This window comes from Nicotiana tabacum, chromosome 18, assembly GCF_000715075.1.
Source record: "Nicotiana tabacum cultivar K326 chromosome 18, ASM71507v2, whole genome shotgun sequence".
In the NCBI taxonomy this organism is placed as follows: Eukaryota; Viridiplantae; Streptophyta; class Magnoliopsida; order Solanales; family Solanaceae; genus Nicotiana; species Nicotiana tabacum.
In genome coordinates, this window is record NC_134097.1 from 92,467,125 (window position 1) to 92,491,746 (window position 24,622).

General features: G+C 34.6%; 2 protein-coding genes across 5 annotated transcripts; both read left to right on the top strand.

The window, feature by feature from the left end:
* Positions 1–1,604: 1,604 nt before the first annotated feature.
* LOC107802092 (biotin carboxylase 1, chloroplastic-like) lies at positions 1,605–12,170 on the top strand. Of its 3 annotated transcripts, none has more exons than XM_016625533.2 (17): positions 1,605–1,667; positions 1,956–2,055; positions 2,835–3,160; positions 3,301–3,442; positions 3,571–3,669; positions 3,806–3,862; positions 6,162–6,233; positions 6,743–6,832; positions 7,732–7,791; positions 8,080–8,265; positions 8,396–8,488; positions 8,858–8,939; positions 9,579–9,685; positions 10,332–10,407; positions 11,173–11,219; positions 11,306–11,368; positions 11,931–12,170. In XM_016625533.2, exons 2-17 carry the CDS (start codon positions 1,999–2,001, stop codon positions 11,982–11,984), a joined length of 1,611 nt encoding a protein of 536 aa, XP_016481019.2. In that variant the 5' UTR covers positions 1,605–1,667; positions 1,956–1,998; the 3' UTR covers positions 11,985–12,170. The 3 variants fall into 3 exon arrangements, with proteins under 3 accessions (XP_016481019.2, XP_016481018.2, NP_001312641.1); XM_016625532.2 differs by having other exon boundaries at positions 1,642–1,826; NM_001325712.1 differs by lacking the exon at positions 1,605–1,667 and having other exon boundaries at positions 1,963–2,055; positions 11,931–11,995.
* Positions 12,171–19,737: 7,567 nt separating this feature from the next.
* Positions 19,738–24,079, top strand: LOC107802091 (uncharacterized). Of its 2 annotated transcripts, XM_016625531.2 has the most exons (7): positions 19,738–20,034; positions 20,237–20,271; positions 21,406–21,654; positions 21,802–21,888; positions 22,126–22,259; positions 23,486–23,610; positions 23,700–24,079. In XM_016625531.2, exons 1-6 carry the CDS (start codon positions 19,872–19,874, stop codon positions 23,589–23,591), a joined length of 774 nt encoding a protein of 257 aa, XP_016481017.1. In that variant the 5' UTR covers positions 19,738–19,871; the 3' UTR covers positions 23,592–23,610; positions 23,700–24,079. The 2 variants fall into 2 exon arrangements, with proteins under 2 accessions (XP_016481017.1, XP_016481016.1); XM_016625530.2 differs by having other exon boundaries at positions 23,486–24,079.
* The last annotated feature ends 543 nt before the right edge of the window (positions 24,080–24,622 follow it).

Here is a 24,622-nt window from a genome sequence, read left to right on the forward strand (position 1 = left end):
CCTCAAGTCTCAATATGCCAACCTCTAATTGTATCACAAATAAAACACCGAATGGAGTATCACACAAATAAGGACACTGACAATATATGAGATAACATATAAAAGGGTGCACATAGATGGATATATAACATATGGATATAATATCATGACCGAGAAATATGACTATGGCTAAGGCAAATAACTCAACATAGCAAAAATAGCTCCATCATGTCTCAAATAGAAAAGCAATGGCCTAGACATAATTTCTAGCATGAATAGTAGCTCACGTAGTCAACAAGTCCAGAAAAATACGGTATCAATATAGCTAAACAAGGCATATTAGAGCCTAGAATCTACCCGGATCATGAATAAATACAGTGTTCATATATGTGCTCGTCACCTCGCATACGTGTCATCCCCAACATATAGCAAACATCGTCGTCTATGGGGAAATACCCTCAAAGCAAGCTTAGGCAAGACACTTACATCAAAGAGCGAGAATCAATACTCCAAAAAGCCCTACGCTCTCGAATCGGCCTCCGAACGGATCAAATCTAGCAAAAAAATAACTCAATAATGTCAGACAAGGCTATAGGAATCAGACACTTAGTTGGAAGCTTAGAAGCTTATGAACTTAAGAGAAATTCAATTGGTTTCAAAAACATTTTGAAACTTGTGTGTCTCAATTTATGTGCATTTAAGTAAAGACCCTTTTAACCTTTTTAAATAAAAATTATATATTTGAAAATTAATATGAAATGTACTATATAAATTAGTATAATTAATAATTTAAAAAATTTATTTTTTCTTAAAAAAATTACAGCTAAAGGAAAAACTGTTTGAATACTTAAAAAGTACACTTTCACAACAATTTAAACTCTGGGGACCAAATCATACCTTTGAGTAGGGGTGTTCATGGTTCGGTTTGGATTGGTTTTCCCCTAAAAAGAAACCAAACCAAATAAGTCGGTTTTTCAAATATTAGAACCAAACCAAACCAATTAAGTCGGTTGTTCTCGATTCGGTTTATGTCGGTTTTTCGATTTTTTGGTTATTTGTCGGTTTTTTCTTAAATATAAGACCTACACTACCAAACACATATTCCGGCGGCCACATTTTCAATGTAACACTATCAAATCAATTGCCCTTTGAGAAATCTATTATTTATCAAAATATATTGATGATAATTGAATCAAATAGTGATGAATAATTTAAGGACTCAATTAAAAATATGTTATTTTTAACACGGAATGGATTCTTACACTAAACAAAAGAAAACTACCAATCAAACTAGAATGTAAAGGTAAAGAACTATATTAAAAATGCAAACTATTAACATTTACCATAAATTTTTTGAAACTTTGTATAACAATATATATATATGTATAGGTGTAATAATAAATTAGAAATAGTTACTCCTATAGTTGATTTGATTCGGTTTTTTCTGATTAAAATCAAAACCAAACCAAATTTGATCGATTTTTAAAATTCAAAATCAAAACCAAATCAAACCAAAAAGTATCGATTTTTTTGATAGGTTTGATTTGATTTTCGGTTTAGTTTGATTTTTCTGGTTTTTATGAAAACCTACCTTTGAGCAACAACAATTGAAGACACCTCAGCATTGGAAGCCCCAAATGCCAAATCCACTTTTGGCGGACCATTCAATCTTGTGAAGACACTCAATAGTAAGTCTGCTTTCTTGTTTTCATCGACATCAAACTTTTCTTCACTTTCCCCACCCCCTTCAAATCTACCCCATTACCCACCTCGTCTTTTCATACCCATTCTCTCCTTCTTCCATTTCTAGCTCCGCCCTCTCTCTTTCTCTCTGTCAAAGTAAATAGGTACTGATAAAGCTAATTACAGCTTTAAAATTTCATTTTTTTCTTCATTTCTTGGTGTGCATTGTGTTATTCTTTGTGGGTGTTGAATCAATGTTCAAAAGATTTGTTTTTTTTGTTTGCTCCTTTCAGTTCTTGGCAGGAATACAGGAATTAGATTACATTGATCAGGAAAATGGACTCGGCAGCCCTGACTAGCGTTTGTGGCAAATCTGCTCTTCGCTTCACTCCGGTAAGTTCATTTCTATATCACTATATGTAATGTTTGTTAATCCCTCTGGTCCATTTTCATTTTATATAACACAACTCTTTGGTTCCATTCTAGAAAGATTGAGATTTTTTTTTCCGTTATATATTTTTGGAATCTCATTAATTTAACATCCTACTTTACCATTAAGGATATAGGGAATTAACATGACATGTTGAATACCACTAGATACTGAAAACACCCTTGGTATTTAATAATGGATTTAAGTTTTGTACACTGACAGGCGTAAAGAAATTTTTACACTATCGGTTATAGCAGGTTATCCCTCTATTTTCCAGGTTATTAATATGAAGAGTTACATATTGTGGTTGGTCATTTTAATACACCGTTAGTGCAAAGAACTTAAGCTCTTTAATAATAAGTAAATATCTTAAAGGTGCCTCTTTTTTCTTAAATTATTTGAACCATCATTATATAAAAAGGGAGGTAGGTCTGTGGGAAATATTTGCTTTTCACTTTGTTTCGATTCTTTTATGTCAGCACATTTGTTTTCTTTCTCTCAACATGTACTGATTCTTGCCCACACTCCAAGGTGAGAGTCACAGAGAGGGAATACTGTGGTGCATTTTGTTGATGGGGGTAGTCTTTCTAACTGAATTGAAATATGTGCTGCTTTTCTGCTCCTTTGTGGTCTGCCAGTAATGATCTTGATGCTATAAATAACCTTAAACTTTGTATTCTTTCAAATTCTTGTCATGGTATGCACTAAGCTACGTAATATTTGGGCGCCATGTTTATTATAGGGTTTATTTCTGGGGAGAACGAATGGTATTAGGAGCTCGCAGTGTAGCTTTATGGCAGGAAACCGGATAAACTTTCCGCGGCAGAGAGCTCAAGCATATAGAGTTAGTACTAAATCTAGCAAACGTGGTGGTGCTCTTGCTGCAACATGTCGCGCCGAGAAGATTCTGGTGGCAAATCGAGGAGAAATTGCTGTTCGTGTGATTCGAACTGCCCATGAGATGGGAATTCCTTGTGTTGCTGTTTATTCGACCATAGACAAAGATGCCTTACATGTGAAGCTAGCTGATGAATCTGTTTGCATTGGTGAAGCACCAAGCAATCAATCGTAAGTTATCACAAACTTGCTGTTCTTATTGGATAAAACGAAGTTAAATTCCTTGTATTTTGTTATCTTCAGTTGATATTCATTTCATAGTTTTCATCTCCAAGAATTATGACATTTACACCCCCATTTAACATGTACAGGTATTTAGTGATCCCAAATGTCTTATCTGCTGCTATCAGTCGTGGATGTACAATGTTGCATCCTGGATATGGTTTCCTTGCTGAGAATGCAGTTTTTGTTGAGATGTGCAGAGAACATGGAATCAACTTTATTGGGCCAAATGTAAGTTCTTACATATGTGCCATTATCTTATTACCTATATTAAACCTATAGGCATCAGTAGGTAATCCACGTTATATTCAGTAGGAAATGCAGAAACATCATTTTGAAAGATTGTCTTAAAATTGCAGCCAGACAGTATTAGAGTCATGGGTGACAAATCCACTGCCAGAGATACAATGAAGAATGCTGGTGTTCCAACTGTGCCAGGAAGTGATGGACTATTACAGGTATCATTTTGTTAAGTTTTTTGAGTCAGTTACTGTTACTTGAACATACACATGGACATATGCATGTCTATATTTGTTTGTATCTCCGTTACTGTTTCATCGTTACTTATCAATAACTAGATAATCCCCATTGTAGAGCACTGAAGAAGGTGTAAGGCTTGCTGAGGAGATTGGTTACCCTGTGATGATTAAGGTAACTTTTTTAAAACTGAAAGTAGCTTGAAACATCACATGCTCTGTACTGTGAAATATCTACTTATTGCTGTCTTATATTTCCCTCGTACTTTAGTGACTATATCAGTATACACAAAACACTTGTCTTCAAATATTTTATGCATTTGGAGACTGATTAGCTTGTTGGGTCTGCTTTTGTTAGACTTATCTCTTCAAACACTTTACTGCATTAAAGGACTAATTGACTTGTTTGTTCTACACTTGCCAGCCTTGTCTCTTTACATAGTTTTGCTGCTTTTAGCCACTAAAGTAGTGTATGTCATGAAACTTCATTTCTTGCATTCTACTTCTAGTGGACGTTAGTGTGCTAACAATGATAACTGTTCGTTCAACACTTCATTATTTGGACTTGGTGGAGCAAACTGTTCTTAAATGATAATTTTGAATAGCGGATCAAATTATCAACTTGATAGTTCTAGAATACTTAGTTGAGCAATTTCACTTTGCTTTCCAGCTACTCATTGCCATGTTACCTTCTGAATAGCAAGAGGTCTAGCTTTTTTCGAATTTTTTTGATTGTTTTCTGCATTTTGATGAATCATAAGATTAAAAAGGCCCTTTTTCTCAATTTTATCAATTATTTGATAATTATTAATACCAATTTTAGTATTTGGATTACTGTTGGTATCGATCATAACCTAGGCCAGTTAGTCATTTTCATGCTAACTCAACAATAGGATAACAGACTAAGATTTGTTGAAGTACAGTTAGTGTTTTGTGGTCTGAATTGGGAGTGAGAAGCCCAGAATGACTTGATGGCTAGTTGAGAGAAAGAAGCTTAATCACAGGCTAGCCATACGACAATGAATTCATTATAGGGCCTTGTTCACACCACCCGTAACCAGAGGGAGAAGGTAGAAAATTATTGCAATTAGGTTGTGGTTGGAGAGAAAATGTAGTACGAGCGAAAGAAAAGGTACTACAAACAGACTTTTGAAAGTGTGACTTTGTTATCATTGGAAAAAATGTGAGCATCCAATCCAAAACCACAAGGCAATGAATGGGATAGCCCAAGACCTTTATCAACCCATTTGGATGCCCCTTATATAGCCGATATGAAAGATTTTTCAAACATAACTAATTGGGCAAACTTTTATATACTTAATTTTAAAGGTATATGCATAGAAAGAGGCCAAGTAAACTACACTCTTGAGAGGAACAATTTTCATAACTTGACACAAGGAAGCCTCCATTTACTTTGCTCTTTTTGACAAGTTTACTGGACTGCTTCACTATTGGATGTTATATTCAAATCCAAGATTTTTTTAGTATGAAAGTTTACATAGTTGGCCGAAGATGAAAGTAGCAGAAATGAGGATGTTGAGGTGGATGTGCGGGCACACTAGGATTCGGGAGAAGGTGGGTTGTGAGCGTGGCTCCTATGGATGATAAGATGCGTGCAGCGAGGCTCAGATGGTTCGGGCACGTGCAGAGGAGAAGCCCAGACACCTCGGTAAGGAGGTGTGAGCGGTTGGCTTTGGCGGGTACGAGAAGAGGCAGAGGGCAGCCTAAGAAGTATTGGGAAGAGGTGATCAGGCATGACATGGCGTGGCTTCAGATTTTCGAGTATATGGCCCTTGATAGGAATGTGTGGAGGTCGAGCATTAGGGTTGTAGGCTAGGAGGTAGTTGAGCAATTTCTACTTTGTACCGGTAGTGAGGCTAGCCTAATAGGATTTCGTCTTAGATTGCTAGTGGTTAATGTCATGTTCCCACTATTCTTCCATTTTCCATAGTATAGGGCCTTATTTACTTGTTATTGTTATTGCTTTTCATCTATTTTCTGGGTCTTATGTCGCTGTTATTATTTCTATGTTTTTTGATGATGGTACTGATGTATTTGTCTCTGTCTCTGTTCGTCTTCTTGAGCCTAGGGTCTTTTGAAAATCGCCTCTCTACTCCCTCGGGGTAGGGGTAAGATACTCACTACCCTCCTAGATCCCACTTGTGGGATTTCACTGGGTTGTTGTTGTTGGAAGTTTACATAGTTGAATATCAGTACTGCGGTACAATGACATAAATCTGTTGCTATATCTAGTTCTTATCAGCCTGCTTTGATTTAGTATTGCAATGCTTAATTTTGATCAAGAATAACTTATTAAAAAACAATATTATGTTTAAGAATATAATAAAGGGAGACAAATGAAAGGACGTTTGATGCATAATTAAGGAAGCTATTGGATCGGAATGAAGTGACATGAGTTGTTGAGTGCCTGGAAGAGTTATCACTGAACTTGTGAAGCCTTTATTGTTTTGAAGGCAACAGCTGGTGGTGGTGGACGTGGAATGCGTCTTGCTAAAGAACCTGATGAGTTTGTAAAATTATTACAGGTACTTCTCTTTGCATCATATGTCGATCTTTAAGTTTCAAAAACATAGTAGGTGAAGGTTAGTCTTTTGCTTTTGACTTCTAAGTGTACCAAGACTTCCTTAGACTTTGGAGATTCATCCAGTGTGATTTTGGAATTCTTACATAGATGAAAGCTGTATTCCCTATTCCTTGTTGTCAGCGAAACTGATGTGGCTGTTGCATAGCCACTTTTGCCTCTTCCTGCACTTTCTATGTTCAGATATTACTATTATTAGTACATGAGCATTTGATAATATCTTGTATCAGCCGTGCATCCTGAACTTTCATATTATGTCTATGCATGTGACTGGAAACTCTTTCTACATAATCTGTGATTTGCATAGCATTTTTCTTCTATGATAGTTTCTGATCTTCCTTTTCTATGAATCATACATATTCTAGCAAACTCACAAACCTTATCATGAAGCATAATTGCTTTTAAGCCAGAGTTCTGAGTTTTATCTTATACTTGGTCTTTTTTCACTTTCAGCAAGCTAAAAGTGAAGCAGCTGCTGCATTTGGAAATGATGGCGTTTATCTGGAGAAGTACGTCCAAAATCCTAGGCACATTGAATTTCAGGTATTGTTACACCTTACTTCATTAACCAGAAGAATTTTCTAACTCAGGCGAGAAAGAATTTGATGCCATAGAGATTGAATTTTTACGTGAGTTCTTGGGAAGAACTTGAATGCATATATTTAAAATAAATAAACCCCTGTTTTGGAAAGAAATGGAATACATGTATCGAGTTACTGACAACTCATAGATGTTGGACATTACGTCTGACAACTGCTCATGAGCTGTTATCTCAGGCTTTATACACGCATAAAGGTCTAAGTTATGGATCTTCCTATACTGGGACTTGAAGTTCTGATATTATATTTGACAAAAAATCTTGGACAAAAAAACACCTTGCTATTGGTGTAACCATCACGAACAACTACTACAATACACACATGCACGCTGTATATGTTTGAAACATAACATTTAAAAATTGCCATCTAGTGGTGAATTTTCGTGCAATGAGATGCACAGTCAGGTCACTACGAGTGTCTTTTCGTATCTGATTTAGTGGTAGGTGCTAGACATGATGACATTTGACAATTGTTAACTATTGATGAATCTTACTGGTACTTAAGGTAATGAAGGAACATATACAAGAGTTGTACATGAAAATGATTCTTGTTTTAAAGCTTTATCATGTTCCTTGGGAACAGAAGGAAAAGGGTCTATGTCATTAACAATCTGTTGGGAGGTCTCATGGTTTTATGTATTGATATTAAGAGCTCCAGGAGCAATTCGGTTTGTGGAAGAGGGAATAAACAAACTTGTTCTGGTTCTTGATCCCTTTCTACTCCTCTTCCTTTACTTTCGGCTAGCCTGAGATCCTTGTTCTGTTTTATCTTTAACTCAACTTGCAGATTTGAGTTTTCTGTATAAGTGAATTTGGTGAGTAACTAGCTTCATGCTATATGCAGGTTTTGGCGGACAAGTATGGTAATGTTGTACACTTTGGAGAGCGTGATTGCAGTATTCAGGTAGGTACAATGCTATAGAAATATCTATTTTTTGTCTTTGACATATCTTGTGATTTTGCATGATCAGAAGTTCTTCCATATTGTAAATTCTGTTACATTGACGATGTGTCATGTTGCTGTCAAACATGTTTGGTTGAATGGTCAGACACCCGTCTTTATTCATAACTTATTTAATTTTTGGGAATTCATTACAATGTTAAGCTATCTTCTTAAGTATTTTTGTTAGGTCAAGTGCATAAAAGGGTCCACCTACAAACTGAGCGCCTTTGAAATGTCTTCTTTTTTCAGAGAAGGAACCAGAAGTTGCTGGAGGAAGCACCTTCCCCTGCATTAACACCAGAGCTAAGGAACGCCATGGGTGACGCAGCTGTTGCGGCAGCAGCATCCATAGGTTACATTGGTGTTGGTACCGTGGAGTTCCTATTGGATGAGAGAGGGTCCTTTTACTTCATGGAAATGAACACTCGTATTCAGGTGAAAGAAGCTAGCTCTGTTCAGGATTTAGGCTTTGCAGATAGTTTCAAGTTCAATGACTGTAATCTGTCTTTTTCTTTTAATATTATTTTAGCAAATAATGTAATATGTCAATTTGCTGAATATCTAGGTAGAGCATCCAGTGACAGAAATGATATCCTCTGTTGATCTGATAGAGGAACAGATCCGTGTGGCTATGGGAGAAAAGCTCCGATACAAACAGGTAACACAGAACAGTCAATTTTTCTTGAAATTGATTTCTGTTTAGGAAATGAATTACTATCAAAAGAAAACGGTCAAAATGTCGCCTTTGGACTTGCACATTATCAAAATGAGCATTCAAAACTCTGTATTACTTGAAGTAAGTGATTCCACCATTTGATGGTTGAATTGTTATTAAATTGGGTGTACAAAAGTAACTTTGCAATGTATAAAAGGGGTCCTTTTTATTGCCTTATATTTTATAACGTTGATAAAGAAATGGAGAAGAAATGATAAATGTTTTCTTTTAGAGGTGATATCTTTAAGAGTGCCAAAAACAGAATTAAGATTAATTCTTTCCTTTTGTTTATATTTGTTTTCTTGTTTACAGGAGGATATTGTGCTTAGAGGACATTCAATTGAATGCCGTATAAATGCAGAAGATGCTTTCAAAAATTTCAGACCCGGACCAGGTATTATTGAAGTTTCTGTCTAGAATAATATTTGCATTTATGTCATGTCTAATGTGACCTTCAATGTAAACTCTCTCGAATTATTTATTTGCACGATTGCAAATTAAAGTTGAATCATACTGCATTCTGATACTGATCAGTCTATGCAAGCAAATCACTTTACATTTTAAATATGGCGTACATTACATTAAAAGAATCCTTAGATGTTTTGGCAATATTGAACTGTATGTGAATGCTGCCAGAGATATTCCGCTAATGCTATAGCAATACAGACATAATTAATGTCTTCTCTATTAAATTTCTGTTAGTGTAGACTGTAGAGGCTCTAGGTAGTTGGATGACTTCCTGATTTCTGTTACGAGTGTTCCTTACCCATTATGGTGGACTTTACCCCGATTTCACCATTTCAAGAAAAGGTGCTGTTTAATTCTTGTATTCTTGAAATTTACATTGAGAACTGTCTGCATTAGAGCGGTGCTTATGAAAATAACATTTATAACATATGGCTGTATAATGCACTTTGTTGAATATGCTCTTTATGTTTCACTTGGTGAAGCCAGATGGCGAAGCAGAATAGACGTTACTTTTGCATTTAACCTGATATGTCTGGAAACTGAAGCTTGATTTCTTCATGAATAGGGAGAATCACTGCCTATTTACCAGCTGGAGGTCCATTTGTGCGTATGGATAGCCACGTTTATCCTGACTATGTGGTTCCACCTAGCTACGATTCCCTGCTAGGAAAGGTGGATTTCTTCTCTTTTTCTATCCCATTTTCCAAGGACCCTCTATTGCATTGTTTTTGGGACATGTTCTGTGGAACAGTGGGGAGGTCACTGATCTCTTCTTAAATTGCTGATGTTAATGCTTTTCCCATTTCCAACTGTCCAAGTACAATTGTCACAAAATTAAGCAGAGATCATAGAAGTTGGGACACATGTTTCCTTTTCTTATACCACAAAATGAAGGTTTAAAACTAGAAGCAAATTGGTAGGATAGAAACTTTTATGCAAATATGTGTTTTTCATGTTAGATTTATCACCAAAAAGTTTTTGGCTTAATAAATATGCAAATTCAAAGTGCAGGCTGGTATGTCTCTTATAAGACACAGAATAGATAAACTTTCGAGACTACTGATTTTGTTATTTTGGTGACTAGCATATATAAACATAAACCAGTATTCAGAAATGCCTAACAGGTCATGTAACTAATATACATTCCTTTGTGGAGGGTGCAAAGCGGGCATGATTTCTCGTGTCAATGATCTTTATTTGAAGTAAAAACACAGCTCTCAAAAGCTGATTTATCTTTATTGCAGCTTGTTCTAGTATTTTCTTTCTATTAATTACACATCTTTTTTTTTTCCTAATTTTTTTTTTTAAAAAATTGCAGCTCATCGTATGGGCTCCAACACGCGAGAGGGCTATTGAACGCATGAAAAGAGCACTTAATGACACCATAATTACTGGTAAGACCAACCTTCTATGGTTTTTCTGAATTTTATGAGTTGTTATTTGCACCGGAAGAGTTGGTAATTTAAGTTGCCATGGGAGTTTTAAAATCCACGCAGCACTCCAAATTGGGATTTTCCCATTTGCGTTTGTTTAATACTCAAAGGGGTCGTTTGGCACGCGGACTAAATTATCCCGGGATTATAGTCTTGGGATTATAATCCCTAGAATAATTTATCCCACCTGTGAGGTGGGATAAAATAATACCAAGTTTGATGGGATAAGGTGGGATAAAATGAGACTAAGTTTATACTATGTTTGGTTGACGGTATAAATTTATACAACGTTACAAATTTAGTACCACACTTTATCCCACCTTATCTTACCTTATCCCGCGTACCAAACGACCCCAAAGGGATGAAGATGAACAGTATGTGGTATCAACGAAAAACCGGTGGATGGGAGCTTAAAAGAACTATCATGAACCTTACATGGTCAAGTTCAATTATTTTGTGGTTGTATGCACACCAGCTCATTTCTGTCCTCTATAAAAACCTTCATAAAATAGATCCTCATCACTCGTCGTTTATTTCGTCCTTTTGCTTTGTGGTCAATCTTCTTTTGATCCATATTCTCTCAAAAGTCTAGTAATAGGTGCTACAGGTTAGATGTTAATACTGCTATATTGCATGTAGCGGGCTGAATTTGTTTACAGAAGTCTCATTTACCTTATGATATATGTATATCTGTTCTGTCTAAATTTTGCATTTGCTTTTTGACAGGAGTTCCTACCACAATAGAATATCATAAGCTCATCCTCGATATTGAGGTAGGTGGACTACCATGTTCTTTCCGTGCATATTTATTTAGGAGATGATGATGAAACTAAATTTGTTTTTGTCTGTTGCTTAATAGGACTTTAAGAATGGAAAGTTTGATACTGCTTTTATTCCAAAGCATGAAGAAGAATTAGCTCCGGTAAGTAGTGGAACTGACATCTTCAAGTCTTTAACCTACAACATAACCATCTTCATCGTCCGTTTTGACTGCTACTTCTTACTTGCAACTTGTAATGTATAGACGCGAAAGATTAGATAAAACATCAGTTAGAAACTTGGTGCAAGCTCTTGTAACCCTAAACTCCTAATGTTAATATTTCTCTGTTTTTGCGGTCATGTAGTTCAACTAATAACAATACTTAGGCTAAAAAGGAGCAACTTCCTTTATTTCTTTTAGAGTGTGAAAAAAATAATCTCTTTATGAAGATTCTTATACAGAAAAAAGATTTTTGAAGAATACTTAATAATCAAACCTTTAAAACTGCAATAAACTTTGACCTGAGATTTTGGTCTAAGGTAAAGAATTGGATCCTAGATAGCAATTCTATGTTTATTTATGTGTTATGCATTTGCTTATTTCAGTATTTCCCCCTTGCTATCATTGCCAATACATGTGCAACTATGTAACTCAAATTATTCTTGAAAGCAACATTGAAGCTGTAAAGTTTCATTATTTTGATATTGTAACTTTGAAATTGCAGCCCCAGCAAATGGTTCCAGCAGCTACCAAGGAGATGGTCAATGCTAGTGCTTAATTCTTCCTCTTTTTTTTTTTTTTTTCTTTGATATTTTTCCTTTACCCTTGTCGGCGAATAGTGAAAGCAGATTGCTCCCATTGGATCTTGAGGTGACTGCAGTTCTGGATATAACATTCATCTCTTTGATCTTAGCTTGAATGTATTTTTAGATACACTAGACTGAATGAAATTCTTTTTTTGCTATATGATGCTCAATCGAATCTGTGTTAAATGGCCATCGTTTTTGTTAGGAAGTGCTTTACCTTCCGTAGTCGGTTTATTAGATGCGAATCTTCTATTTAATATAGAAAAGGAGAGGCAAATTCATAATATTGTGCCAAATGTCAAAACGTAATGTCAACACATGTCAAGCTTTTAAGACAACTCCAATAAGCTTGGAGATTCAAAAAAAATATATAAAATAAAAAAATTAATTTGAAGCTTTTAAAGCATTAATATGTTTCAGTTATTTCCCTTAAGAGTCCCACGTTTTAAAGCATTAATATGTTTCAGTTATTTCCCTTAAGAGTCCCATGTTTGGGCATGCCTATTCACACCATGAATTCGACGTTTTTTGGACTTCCACGTTTCTTCATCCACGATCATCTATTCAAAAGTTGGACTCCCATGTTTCTTCATTAGTCATTTGTTAAATTTATTATAAACCTGAATATTCAACTAAAAAAATTCTTTACAAATAATTTTACATAGAATCTATTAATATAGAAAAGGAGAAGCAAATTTACAATATTGTGCCAAGTGTCAAATTGTAATATCGACAAGTGTCAAGCTTTAAGACAAAACTCCAATAAGCTTGGAGATCCAAAAAAAATAAAAAAAAAATAAAAGGCGTAATGACTTCCTAGCCACTTAAACTTGTAGGGCTTTTGAAAGCCGATACACGAACTTTGGATTTTCCCATTTGAACACTCCAACTTAACAAAATGGGTAATAATAAACACATCCACCAGAGCGTGTATATCAATTGCACTGACATGTACAACACATCATGCTAAGCTATTTATTACCTGCCATGTGTTATTTGTGGGTCCCATTTTTAAATACAAAATCAGAAGAAAAAAAGTTACAAATACAAAAAGGAAAAAAAAACAATGCCTAAAACATACTAGGTGTTCGACAATTCCACCGTGGGAATCGTCCCCTCCGACGAGCAGCAGAACTCCGGCAAGGCAAAAATGAACGCACAAGGTGTTCCAGGTATCCAAATTGGAAAAGAAAGATACCAAAATGTTCGCCTTGATGAGGAGAATGCTCATACACTTTCAATTTCTTATGGGTACCAACCAATTCCTCCAATTTTACAATCCAAAAGTTCATGCAGTCCGGTTGAGCAAGGTGTTTGACGAAATGCCCCTATCAATTCTGGGCCAATTGGAGACCAATTTCCAATTGGAATCCCTTCTACTACACACATGGATCCTCTATGCAAAGATTCAGCTCAATCCATTCAAGAAATCAACCATCACCACCAAGTTGAAAACTCAGAACTTCACTAGTTGGCCGGGCATGGTGCTCCAGGGATAATTGGATCCCAAAACCAATGTCAATCCATTTCTGCACCCCAGGTGAGTATTCCCAACCCATCACAACCAATTTTACATGGGTCAATCGCGTCAAATATTAAAAAAGGTCCTTCAGAACACTATTCACCCAATACTGTTCGACCAAATGTCAACCCCCAATCCAGCCCAATTCAAAGGAATTTATTGATGGGAGACCCTTCCTTAGTACCTATGGAGATCACTTGCCAAGTTTCTCAGCAATCCATTGCAGGAACTGAATCTCCTCAAAAAATTGGAAAAGCCTTGCAATCCATTGCGGGAAGATGAAAAAAATGGAAAAGTCTTTTTTTTCCTTTTTTATTTATATTTTATTCTAATTCTAATTTTTTTAAGTAAAAACAATACTATTCACGCGCCTTGGCAGCGTGATTTGCACACAGTTTAGCTATGTCAGCTGTAGTGCTTCCACATAGGCATGGTCAACGGTCAAAAGTATTTATTATTACCCATTTTGTCAAGTTGGAGTGTTCAAATGGGAAAATCCAAAGTTCGTGTATCGGCTTTCAAAAGCCCTACAAGTTTAAGTGGCCAGGAAGCCATTACGCCAAAATAAAAAATTAATTTGAAGCTTTTAAATCATTATATGTTTCAGTTATTTCCCTTAAGAGTCCCACATTTGGGCATATCTATTCACACCTTGAGTCCCACGTTTTTTGGACTCCCAAAGTTTTTCATCCATGATCATCTATTCAAAAAATTGGACTCCCACGTTTCTTCATTAGTTATTTATTAAATTTATTATAAACCTGAATATTCAACTAAAAAAATTCTTTACAGATAATTTCACATAGAAATAGGAAGAAAGGGAAAAAAAATATTTCATGATCCTCTTTCCAAACGTAGACATCAAAACCTAACTCCATAACTTAGAAACTGTCTCCTACGCTAATTATGTCTCAAACATCCGCTCCTTTTATTCTATTTCTATTCCCTTTTTTTCTTTGCTCAAAGTACATAAGTTTGTAAATACTGGTACAATACGTCATGAAATCAGTCAAATTTCAAGCAACTCAATGCAATGAAATCTCAAATTTAAAGTCGTTCGAATGTGGAAATGTCGGATTCTTTCAATCCTAAAAAATCATATTCGATTGAGTTGATTTTACAAGATGCAAAGGTAACAGTTTATTATTAAGATGGTTAGGAAGAACATAACGAAACTTAGCTCATATATGAAACGATTATGTGTAGTTTAAATATTTCTCTTTCTATTTCTTAAAGTTGGTTTCACAATTGTGCACGTCGAAACCATGATCCACTTATGCCGTTGGAAAGAGGACTTCTTCAACTACATTATATACAAAAAATTAGGTTAAAATTCTCTATAAATTCATACACATTATTTTGAACTCAATCTTATTTTTCTGTCATTATGCTTTTAACAACTTTACGCTTATGACAGTAAAAATTATATTGCCGGTGCATCGTCTCTTTTTTAATACCGTAGTATTTTTTGTTTTAACGCTTCCATTTTTTTCCGCTCGCACTTATACAGAGTTACAGTTTGAGTTTACTATCAAGCTACCATGGTGCACTTGAAATATCAGGAGATTTCATATCCACAAGGGCGGAGCTACAGTAGAGTGTGCGGGTTCGGGCGAACCCAGTAACTTTTTTCCGAACCCTGTATTTGTGTTGAAATATTCATTTTATGTATATAAACAATGCACACCGAACCCATTAACAAAAGGGGTTTGGGTTCAGTGGCAAAGGTTTGGGGTTCCAAGGAAAATGCCTGGGTTCAATTCTCTTGAAAGTAGTGAATTTTTCTGTCACTTTTCTTCTTTTTTTTGTTTTTTAAAAAAAAAAAACGTAACTAACTAAGAAATAAAAACTAGTTTTAGGTCATGGTCTTATCTTAAAATTTAGAACTCGTACACTTTAAATCCTAGTTCGGCCTCTGCATATTCATATCATGAAATTGCGGATGATAAAAATTATTCAATGTCAAAGTTATTCAACTGAAAGTCAATTCTCCAGGTGGCTTCCCAATAATGAGGTAATCCCTTGAGTCTTTGCTTCACCTTTAACAATGATAAACAAAGACTTCATTCAATGTTCTCGAAATTTTGTTCAGTAAGGCCACTAACATTAAGGTTCTTGCGTTCAAATCATCTACTCATGATGAGACAGTTACGTCTGCTAGCCTCAAAGTGAAGATCAATCCCACGAAGTCAAGTAATTTGTGAATACCAATATTTTTCATTTTTAGAGGTTTCACGGATGAAAGAAATCATCAATACAAGTCGCAATGAGGTTCATATTTATTTACTAATATTTATTAACTTCAAATTAACTATTTTAGTATTGTTGGTTCTGTACTAAGATTGTAACGTATTTTCAGACCTTATGAAGTAAGTTTTTGTTGCTGATCTTGGCATAAAAAGATTAATGCAACAATGTGAAAATTTAATTTTTTAATAAAATTATTTAGACTAACTTTTGAAAATATTATTGCAATACTTATGGTTGGGGCTGATCTTTGTAGTTTTACTTGCTTGATTGTGGGAATTGTTAGTTGAAGGAGAAATAATAATGTGGCTATAAGTTCATAGACTGCTAACTAATTGAAGGAATATGTTAGTGAAATTAAGATTAACTATCAACGTACAATTCAAAGACTTAATATCCTGTGATATATATGTTTTGTTATAGATAACTAATAAATTAAAATACTAGTACTTTGTAGCAGCAATTTGATTGCGTTTGGGAATTTGTTTCAGTTTGATTGTGTCGGTCCATAGAAACGGTTAGTAATATCTCCGTGCTATTTTGACCATGACATATGATGGCAGAAGTCCGACTTGATCTCCTCCATTATTCGACAAAGCTTTCTTCTATTTTTGTGGTACATTCTCCTCCTATTCCTCAATAGTTATAACTGTATGTCACTTTGTGCGAATTACATTGATATTACTTCTTATTTCTTAGGCAGTTGAATTGTTCCTGAAGAAAATTTTCTATTTGTCACACCTTTATATTTTTACTCCTCATTTCTCAGGCACTTGAAATATGGTATTGAAACAAAGCTGTACTCTTAATTGAAAACTCGATTGGTGGGACCATCCACTTTAACTACAATTTACTTCTCCGGCTTAAGCTTTATAGTATTGGAGAAGTTCAATTAGTTGTTAACAATTGGATTTTTGGGATTGCGATGATTCAGGAAAGAGGACTAAACCGTGTTGTTCGTCACGCTCAGGTAATTGTTTAATTTAATTATTCAGAAGAATTTTTTGTCCTTATTAATTGTGAGAGGATAGAAAAATATTACATAAAGTATATGGGTTGAGTTAGAACTGTAATTGGATGTTTGATGTTTATCTATTGATGAGTAACTTTTACTAATTTGGCGCTAAACATCCAACTAAGAAAAAAAGGAAAGAAAAAACAGCTTGAGAATTAGGATAAAGTGTCTACCTGCTGTGAAAAGTTTTGCATAATTTATGCTAACTTTCTACAGAAAATGGTATGATCTGTTAGCTAAAGTTCTCATAAGAAATAATATAATTATATGTTTTAAAAATGGTTAGAAAAACCTTTGCAAGTGGTGTATGTGTGCTGTATTTTTCTAAACAATGTTAACCACATATGAACATTATAATTTTTCTACTATTTTCCAGATTTTTGCTTATGATCTCGGGGCAACCCTTAGAGGAGCATTTTCTTGGTTCTACTTTTGTTTCACTTTACGGTATTTCGGATTTTAGTAGAAATATTGACACTCTGATTGCATCGGTTAGTAAAAAGGAGATAAGTTGATTTTAGGAAACTTTTGCAGTTTAAAAGAATAATGCATAGCTTTTCTAAAAATTTAAATTTTATTAGGACTTCTTATAAGCATGTGAATGTGAACGTAGGATAATCATTTTTTTTCATGATAATTTGTACTTATACTATGAAACTATAACACAAAGTTTCTTCTACAATTGTGTTTAAAAATTTCATACAAAGTTTAACAACTACCATTAATACTCTCGCTTTCTTTTACAGATGGCACAGAGAGCAGTTGAGCAACTGAATAAAGAAGACGATTTTTATGAGAAAATAATATCAAAGTACATTATGACAGTGGAGTGACTTGCCATTGGATTATATTGTATAGTCAAACACCATTTGAGAGACCTCTGTGAAAACAGTAAATTGTATAGATTCCCTAGAGTTGCTATAAGGCTTTGTGATGCAATTCACTATTTCATATGTATACTGACACGCATTTACATGTTCATACAATAATAGTATTTGCAAGCTCTTTTTTGTCTATCGTATTTTTAAAGTAATATTTTTGTATGAAATAATATATTTAATATTCTTCGGACAATGCGCGGGTACAAATACTAGTTCAAATTAATAAGCGAGCAAGCTTCAGATACTGGACGGTTAAAAGTTTTTTTTTTTTTAAAAAAAAGCAGGAGAAGTTGGACTTATTTAGGCCATCTCCAACCAACCTCCATTTTTACCTCCAAACTCCATTTTGGAGCCAAAAATGGAGAAATTTTGCTCTAAGCCAACTGCAAATTTGCCTCTATTTTGGAGGCCGAACAGTGTTTGGAGTGACACTATTCATCAACTCCATCACTATTCCCTATTATTTTATTATTTAACCGTTTAATCTATTATATTATATATATCTAATTATATTTATGTAATATCTTTATAATATTAATTTTACATCTTAATTTTGGCATATAATTTTGATAAATTAATTTTTGTGCATAATTTTGCATTATGTCAAAATAAAAGCTAACCAGATATAAGCCTAAATCGACCCGAACCAAACAACCAAGCCTAAATCCAAATTTCACTTTCTTTTTTTAAATTTTATTTTATTTGAAACATGAATACCAGTCAAATTATATCAACACTAAACTTTCAATTTTTTTGCATATTTCACCTAATCACTAACTAATACTAATCTAATATATCGAATATAACAGAATATACTAGAAAAAATCGTCCTTTCCTTGTTTCGGCTCCAGGCAATGTTCAATTAGCTGATTGAGCCATATATTCGCGAATTTGGCATAACTCTATTATGTTTAGAGTTGAATCTTGTATATATATGCAAAAAATCTAAGTATAGATCGAGTTAAATATATATTTTAGAACATATTTTCAACTCATGACATAAGTATCAAAATTTCATATCAACCATTGAATCAATGCCTCGATGAGAATTATTAGGTCATTAAACATGTTTGCTATAAAAAAACTTTTGAATTGAAATTGATAGACTGTACTATTAGGTTTTTAGAATGAATTATGGATTGTCACTCGCTGTAACTACAAGAATAAAATTCTCATTTTTTAAATAAGGGATATCCAATATATATATATATATATATATATATATATATATATATATATATATATATTTTCTATATATGTGTTGATGATCTTATTTAACTTTGTAAAGTTGCATGTCAATGATTTTTATGTATTTTACATGTGATTTTGTTTGTTATATACTTGTGTAACACTAATAAGAAATATTATGTACGTAGGATCCTACTTCATAAAATGTGGAGTATGACTTATTAACTCTCGTTTGCTTCTAAACATTTTTATTATATGGAGTAGTACTGATTTCAAAATTATAAGAAAAGCCATAAATGAAATTCATGTTTAAAAAAGGAACTGAAGACTTAAATTATTTATTTGTTTAATCAACTTTTAGCACACTTAACTTTAAGTTTTCTTTTAAAAGATTCTTTAATAGATAAATAGCTTTTTAATTATGACACCAACTACTTTTAATCACATCCCATAAAAAGTAAACATAAGATTGGTTAACTTAGAATATAGCCAAGAGTATACGGAAATAAACACTCAAAATTAAAACTAAATACATGTTTTGAATGATTAAAAAAAAACAGGCATTAGATATCAAAGATAATATTCTGATAATTTGTGCATCATTATAATTCTTATAGTAGTCATATTAAGTTGGTCCGTGAAATATCTATAAATATGATTTCGGTTTAATTTATCTGACAAAAAATAACCTAACCCTAGTTGTGAATAAATTATTGTACCTGCATTTGGACTAGGAATTAATTCTCGAAAAATTATACCTACTACTAGTTTTTAAAAAATAATTTCGAGAAAATTATTTGATTTATTTTTGAGAAACTTTTTGACAAAAATATTCGCGTTAAAACCCAAATTGCTACTGCTTCTGAAATCTGAACCCACACACACGCTTTCAGTTTCAGCACACGCCGCCATCCTCCGCCGCTCTACCGGCGGCAATCGCAAGCGACTCTGTATTCGAATTCCATCACCTCTCTAAAAACCCTAGAAGCATCAGAGCGCTGAAGAAATGTGGAGAAGACTCTCTTCGCAGCTCCGAACGCTAACTCCATCCCTGTCCCCTCCAAAATGCAAGCTTTTCGTCACTGCTTCTGTTTCGTCTTCATCTCCAATTTCGGAGATCTTTCGTCCCTCCGTTGGTCTATATCTTCGGCATTTTAGCTCTGATTTTGGTACGCTAGTATTGTTCACATCTTTACCTCACTGTCATTCATTAGTTGAATACGTGTGTGTGCCACAAAATAGTGGGTGCTGTGGAGACATAATATCCTGGATTGTCTCTGATTTTGTAATTTTTGTTTTGAGGTTGTATGTATTGATTTTATATTGGATGCTAATGAGTTGAAATTCTTTTATTTGGATTTTGTAAATTAGGTAATGCTTCTACAAAGAAGGAAGTCGAGCTCGGAGTAAGTTCTTATCACTCTCATCTTCCTAATTTTTTCGATATTGACTATTAGATTACAATGAACAATGTGTTGGGCGTCTGGCGTGTGTTGTTGAAGAAAATCTTGAATGATGTCTGCTTGTTACTCGTATTTGATCGTTAGTGTCGTCCTAAATGTGAATGACTGACATACAAGAGATATCTATCGATTTGTGTAATAGTAATACTGAGATTTTATCAATACTTGCACTAAGTCAGTGCATCAGGCATAATTTCAAATTTGTGCAAGTCTCCTATTGTTTCTATAACTGAGTTGCACCAGAAAACTAGCAAAAAAATACATCTATGTTTAAGGCTATGTATGTTTCTTCTATTGCTTAAAACAATATTTGCTATTTATTTCAAGCCAAACAATCCACCAAATTGCCTGAGGTATAGTGTTTTAAGATTTCTTGCATAGCCCCTCTCTATTCCAGCATTGCTACAAGACTAAAATTGAGCTTGTTATGGTCCACCACATGCCAAATATTTCCAAGACATGTCCCATAACTGCCTTGTAACCCTGCAATGCAAAACGAGGTGGGGCACTTCTTTCGAGTGCTGCATCAAGCCAAGAGAACCAAGAGAGCTTCAGAGTTGCCATGTTGAACAGGATCTTTTTCTGAGGTCATAAAACCCTGTTCTTATTTGTTCCAGCATACTGTAGTTATATTTATTGTTTTGATAATTCCTTTTTGATATTATTGACAAAAAGGTGTTTTCATTGAACTTTTGGAGTCTGTTAAGTACCTATGATTTAATGACGATGTGGATTGGCTAAAAGCTGTATGAGTTGTGCTAGAAATCTAGAATGTTTCTAAGCTCTATATGTGCACATGCAGACATGCTTGAATCTCAGTATATTCTATATGAAGTGATTTGAAGATGTATGTTGTGTACATTGCCACTAAGCTCTATAAGGACATGTTGTGGTTTTTGGAGTATGGACCTGCATGCCTTTTGCATTGTCAAATTTGAATGGAAGGAATATATTAAATGTTACATGTTATGGTGGTTCTTTTCTGTACAGGCATGAAGCAATACTGTTTTAGCATTATATAAAATTAATATTTTTCTCTTCTGATAACTAATTTGTTGAACTTGCAACCTCTGTCAGAACTTCGAGTCCAGATTGAACTTGTCTGTTCACTCTAAGCATTACTCCCAAGAGTCGCTGGCATCACCTTACAAGGTTTCTAGATCATGTTTATCACAAGACACTACCATGGTCCCAAACTTCCCTAGGAGGTTCCTCACAACGGGTGCTACTTCAGTTGACAAAGTTCCTGAAGATGCTTCTTCTTCTTTGGCAACTCCACGTATCAAATTTAAGAGGCTTGATAAAACAGCAGCACATATAATGCAGGTATAGAAGATAGGGCCTTTTCCTAAAAATTATAGTTTCCTTTGTCTCTTTGGTTTATTTTCTTGCCCTTTTTTCCTTTTGTTAAAATTTAAGAGACTTCAGATATCCTCAATGTCTAATGAATGTCCTATTTCTATTACGATGTAGATTCTTGACAAAGAAGCTGTTGAAGAAGTAAAGGCACGGAGTCCGATACCTGATATAAAGCCTGGTTATATTGTCCAGCTCAAAGTGGTACAGAAGCTTCTGTTAAAATGGATCATGTCTTATTTTTCAATTCCTATTTAACAACATGAATTGACCAAATGGTCCTCCAACATGTATTGTATGATTGGACTGATTTTCTAGAAAGAAAGTCCTGCATATATTTTTCATGTGTGCTTGCTCCTTTTAAAAAATAGTATATTACTTAGGAAAAAGAAAAAGGAAAATTGATGTTCTGCTGGTGGTATGGTGATGGCTATATTGCAGGAAGTGCCGGAGAACAAGAGACGTGTTTCAATTGTCAAAGGCATAGTGATAGCAAGGCGCAATGCAGGTTTAAATACTACATTCAGATTAAGAAGACTTGTGGCTGGAGTTGGGGTTGAAAACCTATTTCATCTGTAAGTCCTCATCTGCTTGTTTATGTGTTTGTCACATTCTTAAATGAATGCTCTTTTGGTTGTCACTTAATTCCTGCAGTTGCTTGGTTTAGGTTATGATGCTATTTCCTTATGTTATTGCACTGTTGAGCAAATCTAAGTTTCAACAGTGATCCTCTGCTTCAACCTGATTGATGTTATTGCTGTAAGAGGTGATATGGTAGAGAACCCACAAGCGGGATGCTTTCTAATAATAATCGATGCTGGCATGGCATCGTGGAATGATCCTTTGCTGATATTATAATTGATCTTAATTTGTGCACTTCAGTACAAATGACTTTTATTTGGCACAATTCCTGTTACAATCTGTCTGCCACGGTAAGTAGACGGCGGACAGAGTGTTGATAACATGATGGGTCAGTTCTACCTGGAGAGATAGTTTAATCTGGAGATTTCATTTGCTCTGTAGGAGATGGTGAGACCCAAGAGGAAAGAAGCTTTCACTGTTGAGTGTCTTAGCATTTGGTAATTTAGGTGCCTAAACATTTTCTTTAGAAGAAACCATAATGGTGCTTTCTGTTATATCATAACTACATTTAAAATATGTGGCTGGTAGTAAATGGTGATCAGAGCTAGTATGGCCTTTACCAGAAGGTTAGCATGCAAGTAGCAGCAGTTACTTTTCTTACTTTATTCCTTATGTATGTTTCATCATGTCTTTTTTCGTCCTGTTTGTGTTTGTCCAAGTGGGTTTAACTTAACTCTTATGCTTTTTGCGTAATGCTTGAACCATGAGGCTAGGGGCGGAGCTAGGAGCCCGAGTACGGGTTTGGCCGAGCCCATTAGCTTTTGCTCAGACAATGTATTTGTGTTAAAAATTTCATTAAATATTTACAAATATTAAATGTAGAACCCAGTTATTAGTACTTGAAGTTGTCAACAGAACCCATAAAATTAAAATCATGACTTCGCCTCTGCGTGAGGCCCCCACCTCCTCTCCTCCTTTTTGAGATCTACACTTTTTTTCCCATTAAACTCATAGTGCACCCCTTATTTTCAGTTATATTTAGAAAGACTTGCACAATTTACATCTAAATATTTTTAGCTATGCATAATTGACACTAGATTTCTGCAAATATGTGAATATCTCTCACAGTCGCAATTATCAGAGGTGCTCCATGATTTGGTTTCAGAGCTTTCACAAGATTGGACTCCTAATCTTTTGTAAGTGACTCGATGATTTGCAGGTACTCGCCCAACATAAAGGAGATGAAGGTGCTGGACAAGAAAAAAGTGAGGAGAGCAAAGCTATACTACCTCAGGGATAAAATGAATGCCCTGAAAAAACATTAACAAGCTAGCTCATATGAAGGTATACAGGAATAGGTGTTTGATCTAATTGCCTGGAGATCTATCAAATTCCTATGTGGTGCCTAAGAAACTGTTATTCATCTCTATCAGGGTTGAGCCTATCAGTTTAAAGTGGTTTTGTGTGGCCAATGTAAGAGATTGCAGCAAAAGAATCTTATTCTGTCAACTTCCGATTCTGGTCACTGGTTTAGCTATCTCTCTAGATAAACATGTATCATCAACATCCCTTTCCTTTTCCAAATGTTGTAGGTAACTAGTAACTTTTGCTATGTCGCAAGCAAATCTTGCCATAGGATGAGCATTTCCCTTTAGTAGTTTCTAGATTGCGTAAAGTGGGAATGGTTTTAAAAAAGTGTTCGGTTGACTGCATCACAGGCAATGTGAATTTATTTTCTAACTTTTGGCATATTCTTATAAGCTGTACACTTCTGGTCTAAGATATATCTGATAAACATATTTCAAATAAAGCATATTTCTGTAGCTGGTTAAGAAAGAGTATTTTTGTTTATTTTCTGGTTGAGTAGCTTGGTGAGTAATGGTTCCATAGTCTTTAACATGCTTATAAAATTTTGTAGTTGGACTAAAAGATGGATTTGTAACAGTCCCAAACTGCAAACCCCGTGGAAGATTTCCTCGAAAGAAAACTAACAAACACGATTGGATTATGCTCTAAAGTTCCTCTAGATAAGGTAATACGATTTGTCTCTATTCTGGGATGAAATAATATATAAACTGGTTTCACTGTATGGCCATTCTCTTAAATCAGAAATCTCTTCTTAAGAGTAGATAAGTCAACAAATTAAACTCAACCAAGATGCAAGAACTTGAAAAAATGTATTTGTTACTAAGCAAAAGTTGGGAAGAAATGGGATGTTCAAAAGTTTTTTTAAACTACAAATTTCGATGCTTTAAATGGAAAATTGAAAATACCGACGTTGACATAGCTCAATAGTTTGCTCAAGGTTCATTAAAATTGGAAAGATTGTGACATATTAAATACTATAAACACCTAA